General features: G+C 37.9%; 1 protein-coding gene across 7 annotated transcripts in view; it reads left to right on the top strand.

Moving 5' to 3' along the window:
• The window catches only part of Mgat5 (alpha-1,6-mannosylglycoprotein 6-beta-N-acetylglucosaminyltransferase), a 328,673-nt gene that overhangs the window by 204,628 nt on the left and 109,835 nt on the right, over positions 1–14,210 (top strand). For all 7 annotated transcript variants that reach the window (XM_005315937.5, XM_078017215.1, XM_078017214.1 and 4 more), the window contains 2 exons: positions 3,116–3,285; positions 8,319–8,453. In XM_005315937.5, coding sequence (XP_005315994.1) covers positions 3,116–3,285; positions 8,319–8,453 — 305 coding nt within the window. The remainder of the gene's footprint in view (positions 1–3,115; positions 3,286–8,318; positions 8,454–14,210) is intronic.

Raw genomic sequence — 14,210 nt, 5'->3', positions numbered from 1 at the left:
TTCTTATTTCCACCCCTTCCCTTCCCTTTATTCCCCTTTGTCTAAACAATTGAACAACTACTTTTCCCCTCCCCTCTCTTGTTGTGTGTTAGAATCCACATATCAGAACATTCAACTTTTTTTCAGGGGGAATTGGCTTATTTCACTTAGCATGAGAGTCTCCAGATCCATTCATTTACTGGCAAATGTCATAAAGACATTCTTCTTTATGGCTGAGTAATATTCCATATATATAAATGTACCATATTTTCTTCATCCATTCATCTGTTGAAGGGCTCAAGTTGGCTCCACAGTTTACCTGTCATGAATTGAGCTGCAGTAAATAATGATATGGCTACATCACTGTAGTAGGCTGATTTTTACAAACCTTTGGATATATATACTGAGAGGTGATAACTGAGTCAAATGGTGGGTTCATTCCTCGTTTTTTGAGGAATCTCTACACTGCTTTTTAGAGCAGCTGCAACAATTTTCAGTTCTAGCAGCAATATCCAAGTGTATCCTTTTCCCCACAAAAAGCTTACCACCAAAAAACCCCAAATAACCCAATCGATAAATGGACAAAGGAACTGAACTGACACTTTTCAAAAGAAATAAAAATGGTCAATAAATACATGAAAAAATGTTCAACATCTCTAGCAATTAGAGAAATGCAAATTGAAACCACACTGATTGTCAGAATGGCAATTTATCAAGAATATAGGTATCAATAAACATTGGCAAGAATGTGGGGAAAAGGGTACACTCATACATTGCTGCTTATGTAGTCCTACGGAGAAATCTCCAGGACATACTCTTGTTGGATAGAGAAAAAAAGAGGAGAATGACATGCATTATTTTTTTTTAAAGAGAGAGGGAGTTTTTCAAATATACATGTAGATCTATACATACGCACATGTGCAATACATGTTTATTGTTCATAGTTTACAAATTGGAAAATAAACTATATAATACTAAAACTATAATAGGTAGATGGGGCAGTGATTGCATAATAATGTGAATGTTCTTAATGCTGCTCAACGGTGTATACTAAACGGTGAATTTGATGTCCTGCATATTTTACCACAATGAGGGAAAAGTGGCTGAAAGGGGGACTTCTGACAGCAACAGGAATAGAAAGTAGACTTCTCTGAGAATATATCTTACTTTGTAGTTTTGACACTGGAGCCATTTAAGTGTGAAAATATAATTACGAAAGAAACCATACCTAACAAATCATAAAGAAAATAATCAACTGACATTATATCCAATCAGTTTTGATACAAGCACACAGAGGGAAAGATGATTCTTGATGCCTTTATGACACAATAACTTGAACATACTTAATGGAATATCCCAGAGGCCAAAAAGAACCACAAAAATATTTTTAAACAATTTTTGCAAATTATATGGTGTTTGGAAGTATTGATATTCTCATTTTGAATCCATTGTGAATGTTGGAATACTGCAGATGACTATGTTGGTATCTTTGACAGGTGAGCTTTCATTGTGGGAGATAGGAAATAATGTGTAAGATGAATAATGTTATGTAAAAATATTACAATCCTGTGTTAGATTTGGAAATATCAATAAGAACTCATGATTTGTTTTATCTTAGAAAAATACATTTCCTAGTTAGAGCTGCTGAAAAGTCCTCCAAATGGTGATTAACTAGAGTCTCTTAAGCCCTAGACTTTGATCTCTAAATGCTATTTTCACTAGGTGGTATAAGAGGTTCTTGGAAAAAATTACTTATTAAGTTCTGAGACAGAAATTGAGCTTAGAACATTTTATCATATTCAAGAGCAGAGAAGCTACTTTGAATAGGCTCTCACTGGCCAACATGGGACAGTTTGGTAGTAGGATAATAACCAGAATTTTTTGAAACAAATTAAATATGCTTACATCCATGATTTTATAATATTTTGAAACTGAAACCCCATGGATCAGTATTAAGAGTTGGCTAAATTTAACATACTTGTTCTTTTAAAAACAGATAAATAAAGGGCAAAAATCAAGTATTTACCAGGCTCTAAGCAAGCTGTACTTCACGGTGACCAATAGGAAGTAGTTGGTCTTTATAGAAATATTCTAGCTAATGAAGAAATTACATAGTATCACTATTTTACAGCCCAAATTGATTAATGGTCTAGTTACTAATTATCCATAGCTACTGAAATCCCAAAACAGACTGAGACGTGGTTCCCACCAATGGAAGTACACAGTGACACATGTGAACTCATTGCCAATAATAATAAATTGAACCTGAATTTCATCAGAACTGATGATCTAACTACTCATTTACCATAAATACAAGGAACAGAATAACCTGTTTTACAATACCTTGGGATTGTAATGAGTAAAATCCAGAATGTAAGAGACTGTTGGAAATACAACACAGAGTCTTTGGTAAGTAAATGTTAACACTCCTCTCTGTCAATCAAAAAAAAAAATTACTAAGGAATTATAGGGAGGCGAGGAGTCAACTATAGCATGTGCACTTTGGGTTCTGAATCACACAACCACACTTAACAAAGGTTCAGCTGAGAAAGTATAAATATTAACTGGATGTTGGATGATATTAAGGAATTATTAGCTCGTTTGGGAACACAGGGATGTTTTAACTGTGTGTGTGTGTGTGTGTGTGTGTGTTTAAATGGTTTGTTTCATTTAGAGATACATACTGAAATATTTACAGACAGAATTTTCTTCAAGATAATTTAGAGGGATTAGAAGAAAAGAGGTGTAGACTAAGATTTGTCTTGAATTGATAATCTTGAGGCTTTGTGGTGAGCGTATTGGGTTGACAGTGTTGTCATGCCTGCTTTTCTGGATGTTCAACATTTTCCACTGTAAAAGGTTAAAAATATCCCAGATATGGGGAGAAGGCCCAATATTGTTAAAAGATACTCTCTTGTCCTGGGTAACTTTCCTTGAATTCTGATTTTAATGATTTAATTTTTCTAAAACAATGAAAAATTATTTCCCTCCTTTCTTTGTACTTTCTAGAAAAATAGCACACTCCACACTGAGATCTCATGAGACGTGTCTTTGGAACTGGTTAGTGGCTTTGTGGTGGTTTCTGTGGACTTTCTTCTTGGTTCAGTGCAAATCAGTATGTGCCTCTGTTTTTCAGGTCCTCGTTCACCTGGGACTCCTGACCAAGGAATCTGGATTTAAGATCGCGGAGACGGCATTCAGTGGTGGCCCTCTCGGTGAATTAGTTCAGTGGAGTGATTTAATTACATCTCTGTACTTACTGGGCCATGACATTCGGATTTCAGCCTCACTGGCTGAGCTCAAGGAGTAAGGAGATTACTTTTCAATTTTAAAATCAGAATACAAAAAAGAAATTGTAAACTTGTAAAGCCCTCTATTAGTGTGTAATTTCTTGTGGAGGAAAATGAAAGTGATAATTCACTAAACAGGAGATAAGAAGATTATTTTCAGGAGCTAAATACATACACTGTGAGAAGGATAATATGTTTTCATTGTAGCTGTAGGCTCCTGAGGCTTCATAAATGAATGCTGGAAAATTCAAACTAAGGAGCTTATTCTTTGCTATTACAGGTGGTTCCAACATCTGCAGCAGAAAACATTATTGACTTTCCTAATTCCTGGTCTCTTGCTGAAATTCATACCATTCCCTACTCGGTGTCAAGCTTTCTAAATCTTAAAACAAGGCAGGTTCCTGTTTATAATGTAATTTGGATGAAATGAATTTCCTGAAAGTCTCAAACCAATTCTTTTTCAATTAGCCAACTTTCAACTCGGTCTGTTCACTCTTCCCCGAGTCTTTGTTTTCAATGAAATTTGCATCTAGCTCCAATCCTCTCTCAACCCCTTCTAGATTAACACAGCTGGCCTTTCAGGGACATTCAGACTCCTTCATTCTTGGGTAACTGCCTCTAGAGACTTTCCTGCCCCGCAGCCAAGCTTCATGTTGCTATGTCAAGTAGTTCTAGAAGAAACACCTTCAGTGAACATTCTAGAGATTGGGAGGGTGTTAAAACAAAGAATGTTTCACCCTATTCCCCCTCTATTGCACAGGACATTGATACCAAGGAGGTCACTCATATTAGGTTCAAAGTCCACACCTGGTTGGTGGCATATATTGAGATAAAAGCAACAATGTCAATAAGATCGTATCAGCTATCATTTGTTAGTTATTTCCAGATGCCTGGTACTGTGACAAAAGTTTAACTACAACATTCACATCAACAGTTACGACAGCCATAATATTGATGACAATTATTAATAGCCAACCTCTGTGGACCACTTACTGTGCTCCAAGGACTAATCACACTATGGGTTTTAGTCCTTCACACCAGAAAGTAGGTGTTGTTGCTGTCTGCATAAAATGAGGAAACTGAGGTTCAAACCAAAAATGAGTTCTTAGGTGCCAGGGTCAACATATGACAGAGCTGGGCTTTGGGGGCTGTAGCTGTCTGACTTTAAAGCCAGTGATCTTGCCCACAGTTCTCCTCTCAGAGCTGTGTAAACCTGACGCCTCTGTACCCTTCATCATCACTCCTGTTTCTTTGGTAGGCTGCCTCCTCTTGCCTTCTTCCTGCTTGCTCTAAAACACGTTGGGTACACAACCTATAAAGTAGATGCGTTCCTGCACTTCAAAGCCTCTCATTCTGTGCCTTCTGTGGGCTGTTTTTTTGGTACTGGGCCTACAGAGATGACCAGTGTGTGGTTAAGCAGCTGCCAGTCTTTTGATAATTACAACTAATACATCAAATAATAATTACACTAATTACCATTCTATTAGTGCTAATTGAAGTGTTGATGCTAGAAGGTAAGCACAGGGCATGCAGAAAACTGTGGCTGTTATAAATCAGTGTCCTTAGCGTTTGGTCCCTGGCATACAGTGGTGTGCTGATGCAGCTATGGAAGGAATGAGTGAAGGAGTGAATAAGTGAGTGATTGGGTGGTTGGACAAATGGAGTCCTGTGGAAGTACCAGAGGCAAGAGCTTCCCAGGGAGCTCAGGAAAGGCATATGAAGAGTTTCTCAGGCAGAGACTTCCTTGATGGTCAAGGTGGAGATCTTGATGCACATTGGGGTCAAGGTTAGATGGGTCTTATTTAAGAAGATAATTGTGAAGCCTGCTTGGGACAGTAATACCCAAGTCTGTCTGCATATTAGAATCACCTGGCAATCTTTAGTTTTATAATTTTAAGTTTTGAGGATGCTTTAGTCAGCATTTTTGCCACTGTGATCAAAAGACCTGATAAGAAAAAATTTTGAGGAGGAAATGTTGATTTGGGGGTCACAGTTGACTCCATTGCTTTGGGTCAGAGGTAAGGCAGAACATCATGGCGGAAGGGTGTGGCAGAGGAGAGCATCCTAGGACCTCACACCAGAAAGCAGAGAGAGCTGCCCTCACCACAAAATATAAACCCTAAGTGCACAGCCATTGACCCACCTCCTCCAGCCACACCCTACCTGCCTACACCTACCAGCCAGTTAATCCATATCAGAAGATTAATGCATTAATGAGGTTCAAGCTCTCATCACCCAATCATTTCACCTCTAAGCTTTTCTTGCATTGTCTTACACATGAGATCTGGGGGGGACACCTCACATCTAAACCACAACAGGGATCTCTTTAAAATCCCCCAGACACTGACCCTTCCCAGGCTAATTTAATCAACTCATGGGAGTAGGACACAGCAAGGTAATTGCATTGTACAGTTTCAAAGAAATGATCATAGTGGGGATGGGGGTGGCCCACCATGACTCTGCTGGCCTAGTCCTCTGCCTGGTTTTGTAACATTTCAGGGGAGCCCAAACATAACCACTATTATGTATTATTTGGCTGCTTTCATATTACAGTGAATAATTTTTTATTGGTTCTTCTTATTTATACATGACAGTAGAATTGATTTTAATCTAATTCTACAAGCATGGAATAAATCTTATTTTAATTAGGACTCCATCCTTGAGGATGTACACAACGGTGGAATTCACTGTGGTGTATTCATATATGTACACAGGAAAGTTATTTCAGATTTGTTTCACTCTTTCCTTTTCTTATCCGCCTCTTTTTTCTTCATTTCCCTTTGTCTAATCCACTGAACTTCTATTTTTTCCCCCTCCCTCCTTATTGTGGGTTAGCTTCCACATATACATGAAAACATTCAAACTTTGCCTTAGCTTATTTCACTTAACATGAAGTCTCCATATTCATCCATTTAGTGGCAAATGTCATAAAGTCATTCGTTTTAATGGCTGAGTGGTATTCCATTGTGTATGTATACCACATTTTCTTTATCCATTCATCTGTAGAAGAGATCTACATTGGTTCCATGAGCTATTGTGAATTCAGCTGCTGTGAACATTGATGTGGCTGTTTTACTGTAGTATGCTGATTTTAAATCCTTTGGATATATACTGAGGAGTGAGATATCTGGTTCAAATGGTGGTTCCTTCCTAGTTTTTTGAGGAATCTCCATATTGCTTTCCAGAGTGGTTGCACCAGTTTGCAGTCCCACCAACATACATGAGTGTATCCCCCCATCCTCACCAACATTTATTGTTACATGTTTTCTTGAGAATTGCCATTCTGAATGGAATAATAAGAAATCTCAATGTATTTTTTTTTCGGGGTCGGGTGGGATCCAGGATTGAATTCAGAGGCACTCAACCAGTGAGCCATATCTCCAGTCTTTTTTAAATTTTATTTTATTTAGAGACAGGTTCTCACTGAGTTGCTTAGTGCCCCGATGTTGCAGAGACTGGTTTTGAACCCAAGATCTTCCTGCCTCAGCCTTCGAGCTGCTGAGATTCCAGGTGTGCGCCACACCCAGCTCCATGTAGTTTTAATTTGCATTTCTCTAATTGCTAGAGATGTTCAATGTTTTTTTTTATATATTTGTTGACCAATCCTGTTTTCTCTTCTGTGAAGTGGCTGTTCAGTTCCTTTGCCCATTTATTGATTGGGTTATTTGTGAACTTTGATGTTAAGGTTTTTTTTTTTTTGAGTTCTTTATGTATTCTGAGATTAATGGTCTATCTGAGATACAGGTGGCAAATTTTTCTTCCATTCTGTAGGCTCTCTCTTCATGTTCTTGATCGTTTCCTTTGCTATGAAGATGAATTTTAGTTTGATAAGATCCCATTTATTGATTTTTCATTGTACTTCTTGTGCTTTAGGAGTCTTGTTAAGGAAGTCGGTTCCCAAGCCAATATGGAGTGTTGGGCCTTCATTTTCTTCTAGAATGTGCAGGGTTTCTGGACTCATTTTTAGGTCTTTGATCCACTTTGAGTTGAATTTTGTGCAGGGCAAGAGAGAGGAGTATATAGATTTCCCAGTTTTCCCAGCACCTTTTGTTGAAGAGACTATCTTTTCTCCATTGTATGTTTTGGGTGCCTTTGTCTGGTATGAGATAACTGTATTCTTGTGGTTTTGTCTCCTAGAGTGAATAATTGAATAATTTTGGCAAAGAATGAGTGTCCTGCAAAGATGAAAGTATTTATTATGTGGCCCTTTACTAAAAATGCTTTCCAACTCTTAGGATGCAAAACTGAATATACAAACCTTGGCTTTATCAGAAATCCACAGAAGAGGGAGTAGGGAGCCTAGAGAGGCAGGGAGCTGAGGAGCAGAGGCCTAGGTGTGACTCGTCCTTTGAAGCAGGATTTTCACAAAGTGGTGAAGGATTCCTGTAAGCAGGATTAAAGGGGCAGTGACAACTGTTTTCTGAATAAATGGCATATTCATTCCTGCACAGGAAGCTGGTTTTCCAGTTGAGTACTTAGTCATTCCCTGGTGCAGGTGTGGCTTTGTATGGCAGGATGGAAGGGCGGGCAGGTGAGTGAAAAAAACCTTAATGAACAAGTATGAGCCATGATGTGGGTTCTGTAGTGCATTCTGGTTAGGAGAAAATAATAGACAACAGAATGAAACTGTATAGCAAATAACTGGTACCATAGTAGCTAAACCCTGAAAGTGTTTAGAAAAAGGAAGGGTAGAGAAGTACTAATAGCTTCTTTCAATTCTTTTTTTTTTTTTTTTCTGGTAAGTGAGGAAAGGAAGATTCAGAGTGGTTAAGTAATTTGTTTAAGTTCTCATAGCTGATGTACACAGGAGATGTAGTCAGACCCATGTCTTTCTTGATTTCAAAGGCTGTGTTTATACACCACCATTTGCTTTTGTAAGAGGCAGAATTGGAGCTCTGGGTTGACCTTGAGGGGTGGGAAGTATTGAAATAGGCCACTGGTTTGGAAGAGCCATGCCATCATTTCTACTAAGGACTTTTGGGTTTGTTATTTGCCAAGTTTAATATCTCAAAATAAATAGTTTCTTCTCTCTCTTCTGTACTTTTCCAGAATTATGAAGAAAGTAGTGGGGAACCGATCCGGCTGCCCTACTGTAGGAGACAGAATCGTCGAGCTCATTTATATTGATATTGTAGGACTCGCTCAGTTCAAGAAAACCCTGGGACCATCCTGGGTTCATTACCAGTAAGTGCTACATACTGTTCTTACTTAAGTTTTTAGTGCTTTTTTTTTTTTTTTTTTTTTTTTTACCCCTAACAAGGATTTCATGGTTTCAGTAGAAAAAGATGATTAAATATTATCTTTTGAACTGCATGGAATGTGTTTCTCATTCCTAATTGAAATTCAGACTGTGAATTTCAGAAGTGATTTTCTCTCTCCTACTGCTATTAATTATTTTCATTGATGTCCTGAAAAGAGAAAACAAGTGTCCATCCTCCTTTGTACCCTCCCTGATACCTAGAATTCCTTCTCAGTGTGACTACACCCGTCTCATCTGTTTTACTCAAATAGCGATTTTGATCAAATATGAATAATGCCATTTCTTGTGGTCCTTAAGTTTGAGATAAAAACTAATTTTTTTGCTTTTACCTCATTAGTATCCTTGTCATTCTCAGGAGGAAAACTAGGATGCTGAGGTCTTGAACTTTTTAACATATGCCTGTGCTTAGAGTGACCAAGGTTCATGGTTGCTCCGTGAAAGTGTGTATTATTTAATAGACTATCTTAAGTGTTTCCCTGGTCATAGGTTTGGGACCATGATTTAGTATTCAAAATGATTTTACCTGGTCTACAAACATGACACTGAATAACAAAAAAAATGGAATATGGGATTTATTGTTTTTTTCAATTTTCTCTCAGTCTAAGAGGTGCAGTTTGATGCTATTATCTCTGACTCTTCTTTTAGCACTTGCATGTATTTTTAACAAAGTAAGAGTAGCTCTGCACACCAGCCTTAAGCAGATAAAAGTAACTATTTTGAATTTAGTCCTTTTTTTTTTTTTCAGTGCTAGCGATGAAGCCCAGGGCCTTGTGCATGTTAGGCAAGTGTTCTAGCACTGAGCTATATCCCCAGCCCCAAGTAATGCTTTTTTAAAAAAGTGACTTTGCTATCTTCTATTGCCATTGATACTAGTTTTTGCTTATGATCTGTAAAAGTTTTCTTTCACATATATTACAATGTGACTAAATTTAAATAAAGATCACATTTAGTAGCATGAATGGTAGTTGATTCTACCATCAAGAATGGTAGATAAATGCTGTACCAATGGCAGTAAATGCTGACATGTAGTTTGAACTAGTTTCCTAAGAAAATACTCTGAAAATTTTTCATTTAGTACCAGATGGAAATCTCTCTGTGTGTTTCTTATCTGTTGCTATTGGGTAGAGAGATGTTTTGAAGTGTGCTTCCAATTAAATAAGTAAATGAATTTGAACTGAACTCAGTCTCTTTCAGTGTAGTTAATGTTATTAACTTGAATCTCTAAGGTGACATCAGATTGGAAGTCCTGTAGAAGTCAGACATAAACTCAACTGAAAATGCTAAGAAATATCTCAAAAACCATGGAGGGGAGAAATACCCATAGTCCATAAAATATTCTTGCAATTTATATGTTTTTTTCAGGAGACATGATTTTCTCATTGGGCAGTGAAATATTCACAGGAAAGGAATTGAGGGAATATAGACTGTTCTTTTCCTTTCCTATGGATATAATTTCATAAGTTAAAAAAAAAAAAACAATTGAAAACTTGGTTTGGACCAGGATAGCATTTTGCCTTTTGCATCATGTTTTTTCCTATCATGAAGTCATCATGAATCACAGGCTATCACATTTATTCTCAGTTATGTGGAAATAACCATCTTTCTTCTCAGTTAAGAAGCCACAAAGTAAGCACTTTTTTTTTTTTTTAAGCTACAGCCTTGAGGAAAGACAGGGAGGGCTGTTGTGTTCTAGCATTTTGTGAATGGCAGACATCTGAAAAAATGGATAACAAAAACTCGGCAGATGGGACCTCCCCGGATTTTCCTCCTTTGCCATTAAGAAGGGCTGTTTGCGTGGAAAAGTATTCTCAGTGGTAGTGTTTGGGTCAATTAAGAAGGGTGATGCTGTTATTAAAATGGTGGCCCTTGCTTGGTATGGGGTTCTTGTTGGATGAACAGGCACCATCAGAGGTGTAATGGAAAAGTGCAATGCTCATCTGCCTTTCTTTAATAACTAGTTTGCCTGAGCAATAGCAACCAGCTGGGGGTCTGTTATTGCTTTAACCCTGCAGGCTTCCTGGCGCGATAGAGCAAGGAAAACATCAAAATGCCAAGCAGGTCTTCTAGGAAGTTTCTTGCCCATTTCTTTCCCCTTTTCAAATTAGAAGTTGTCAGGGCTGTCAGTATGCATTTTGGATGATGGAAGAAGGTATGAACTGCATTACATGTAATGTTATCATCTGATCTTCCAAGTGGGAATAAGCCCTTTAAACCTGCTGATCCTGGGAAAATACTTGTAAATTCTATCCAATTAACATGAGCACCTAAGACATTCAGTCGAACATTTATTAACCCATTAAGTCCCAAGTCATCAGTACTATATCTCAATGAAATTGACATGGGTATATCAAAATAGGCTTGAAATCATAGTCTATAGCTTATTATATAATTTATGAATGCTAATGATATCATTAATAATAATGAATATTATCACTAATATCTATTATCACTCTATTTTCCGAAGACTAGAGCTCTAAAACATAAATATTTAATTCATTATTACCATAAGTGGTATATTTTGCTCAGTTTAAGTCTTTCAGGTGTTCCATAAGTGGAACAATGGGACATTATGGTTTAAATGCCTGAATGTGACTTATATTCTGTTAGATATTTCAAAACTCACACCCCTTTTGCCTCAAGAGACTTTGTCTAAGAATCAAGGACATACAAGAAAAGTATGATGCAAATATTCTAAAATATGACATGTTTACATCAAACTCCAAACTACAGGGTGGGTCCATGCACACTGGTCATGAGCATCCATCTTGAAGTAGTGGTGCTGAGAGTAAAGGGTGTTCCAGGATGCATTTGGCATCGCTGCAGAGGCACCTGTTAGAGGAAGGCTAGCTGCTTCAGGCATCCAGGCAAATATCTTTTCAAGTCATTAATCTGTTCCTGATGCTCCACACACAAAAAAAGGCATTAGAGAGATGACATAAATATTAACAACACAATTCCAAAACAGAGGTAGAGAGTGATTGAAGAAGGGAAACTAGGATGTTAAATCCCCCATATCATAGGGAAAGGTTAATCTGCTGGTTTAGAAAACAAACGCATAAGGCACAGTACCTAAGCCGAAGTCTCCAGTGAAAGGAGGCAGAATTGTAAGTTTCCAGGAGACATCATCAGATCATCGCTGCCTTCGGTGGCCGTGAACTCAGCATCCCATCCCTTACATCTCGGCTCTGTACCCAGTGTAGGCTTTCAGGAGTTGGGCCCCCACTAGGCAACATTGCTCATCACTCTCTGTTTTAATTGTCCAAATATAAAAATGACAGTGATGAAATGCCAAATTAAAAATAAGGTAACCAGCCCATGCTGGAGAGGCGTGTAGATGGTGATTGGAAGCAAGTGGAAGAAGCTGAACCTTTAAGGTGAAGCTCCTTACCCTCATGCGTCCTGCTATTGCCGTTCCTCTGAGAATGGCCTTTCCAGAGCCACCCCATCACCCCTGCCATGTTCTGAACACTGCCATATTTTTCAGGATAAAATACACTGATTCAACCATTTCCTCCTTTTTAAAAGGAAAAAAATATATATTAATAAGAAATAGAGATGTCTTAAGAAAAAGAATGTTCTAATATTGACAAATCCGGGAAAAGAAGAATCAAGGAACCCCTTGGGTCTCTTCTTTTTCTTGGACTGTGGGCTTCTATTTCTGTCTACCCACTGTCTGCCAGGCTGAAAATAAGTCCTTCATGGTGTTGTGAATATTGCCACAGTGATAAAGCATCTTCCATGAAAGCCACACAAGAATCTCAAACAAGAGCCAGGCTTGGTGGGGTGTACATGAAATCCCCAGCAATTTGGGAGGCTGGGGCAAGAGGATTGCAAGTTGGAGGCCAGCCTCAACAATTTAGGGAGACTCTTGTCAAAAAAAGTTTTTCTTTTAAAAGGACTAGGAATGTTCAGTGGTAAAATACCCATGGGTTTAATCCCTAAATCCCTAGCGCATGCACACACACACACACACACACACACAAAAAAAAAAAATTTAAAAAGGAAATTTTTTTCTGTGGTCCACTTGTATTTGACTGTGTGGTTACAGCTTTTTCCTTTCTTTTCTTATTTTTCTTGTCTAGGCAAATAATGGAAGGAAATCACATAAAAATTGCAATTTATGAACATGTTTCCTGGAAAACTCAATCTGGTGTTTGAGTTGATTTTTTTTCAGAATTTTATATTGAAGTAAAAATTAAAACTTGAAATAATGGCCTCCTAATAGTAGGAAACAGAAGAAAGAAACTAAATGCAATTCTTAAAAGTCATTGCTGTCATCTGATTTTAAAATGTGGGCTTTAGGGCTGGGGCTGTAGCTCAGTGGTAGAGCACTTGCCTCTCATGTGTGAGGCACTGGGTTCGATCCTCAGCACCACATAAAAATAAATAAACAAAGATATTGTGTCCATCTACAACTAAAAAAAAATTTTTTTAAAAATGTGGGCTTTAATCTTTGTTAACTTTTATGCTCATTGGTCCATTCAGAGGTGGTGTTGCTATGTAATAACAGAAAACAGTTTTTGTCGGCCATTCCTGAGCTTAGTTTACAGGAATGTTTTGAGAATCAGTGATAACATCAGTGTAACCAAAATCAGTCAATTTTTTTCAGTATCGATTCCTTAATTTCCTTCTTCAATTGGTCATTCTTTGTGCCCTTCAATGCTGTGGTCAGAAAACTTCTATAAATGGCCAGCCAATAAATGTAATGGGTTTTGTGACCCATGTGTATATTCTCTGTTTCAGCTTCTCAGCTCCGTTGTTATATAGAGTGAAGATCCTCACACATAACACAGGAACCATGGGATGTGACTGTGTTCAAATAAAACTTTATTTTTGTAATATGGAAGTATGATTTTCATGTGTCACAAAGTTATTCTCTTTTTAAAAAAAAAAATCGTATAAGAATGTAAAGGCCATTCCTAGTTCCTGGCCCCCAAAATAGTGGTAGGCTAGATTTGGCCCAGTTTTAGGCCTTGGAAAAATAGCCAAATGAAACATCTTCAGTTGTATTTCTTCAGGCTGCAGGAGAAAACAGTAAAGTTCTATTGTTAATAAATACATAAAACCCAGCACTCCCTATGAAACGAGATTCTAAGCATAGTCCATTTTTTAAGTGTCCAGGAGACATCTGGTCTCTTTATCTCTTTCAGCGGTTGTTCAACATTTATGTCAATTAACCAGTCTGTTTTGTGTTAAGTGTGAGTAATGTATAATGAAAAGAAACTTGTTTGTCACCATTCTGGAGGCTGGAAACTCCAAGATTGATAGGTCACACCTCGCTGTGTCCCATGCGGAGGGCACCATGTGGTAGGAGAAGGAGCCTGCAAGCTCTGGTCTCTGTTGCTTTTCTCATAAAGTCACTAATGCCAGCATGTCCCCCTCCATGATCCCCTCTACCCTAATTGCCTCCAAAGGCTCCACCTCTAAATACCATAAACATGTGAATTTGAAAATTGTTTCTGAAATAGGAACTTTCAGGGAATACCTCAAACTACAACATAAGCTTTACCCCAAATCAAATAGCCTAGGTAACGTAAGTGTTGAACAAGGACTGAAAGAGTTTTAAGCTGAATAAGACCTGCAGAGATGGTAGTTCTTTGTTTCTTCAATATCTGCTGACTAGGCACCTACTATATCCTTAACTCTGGTTGGGTGCACCCAGCAGAGAATATGGCGGTCCC

The sequence above is a fragment of the Ictidomys tridecemlineatus genome, chromosome 7, assembly GCF_052094955.1.
Source record: "Ictidomys tridecemlineatus isolate mIctTri1 chromosome 7, mIctTri1.hap1, whole genome shotgun sequence".
Lineage (NCBI taxonomy): Eukaryota > Metazoa > Chordata > Mammalia > Rodentia > Sciuridae > Ictidomys > Ictidomys tridecemlineatus.
This window is presented reverse-complemented; position numbering and strand designations above follow the sequence as displayed.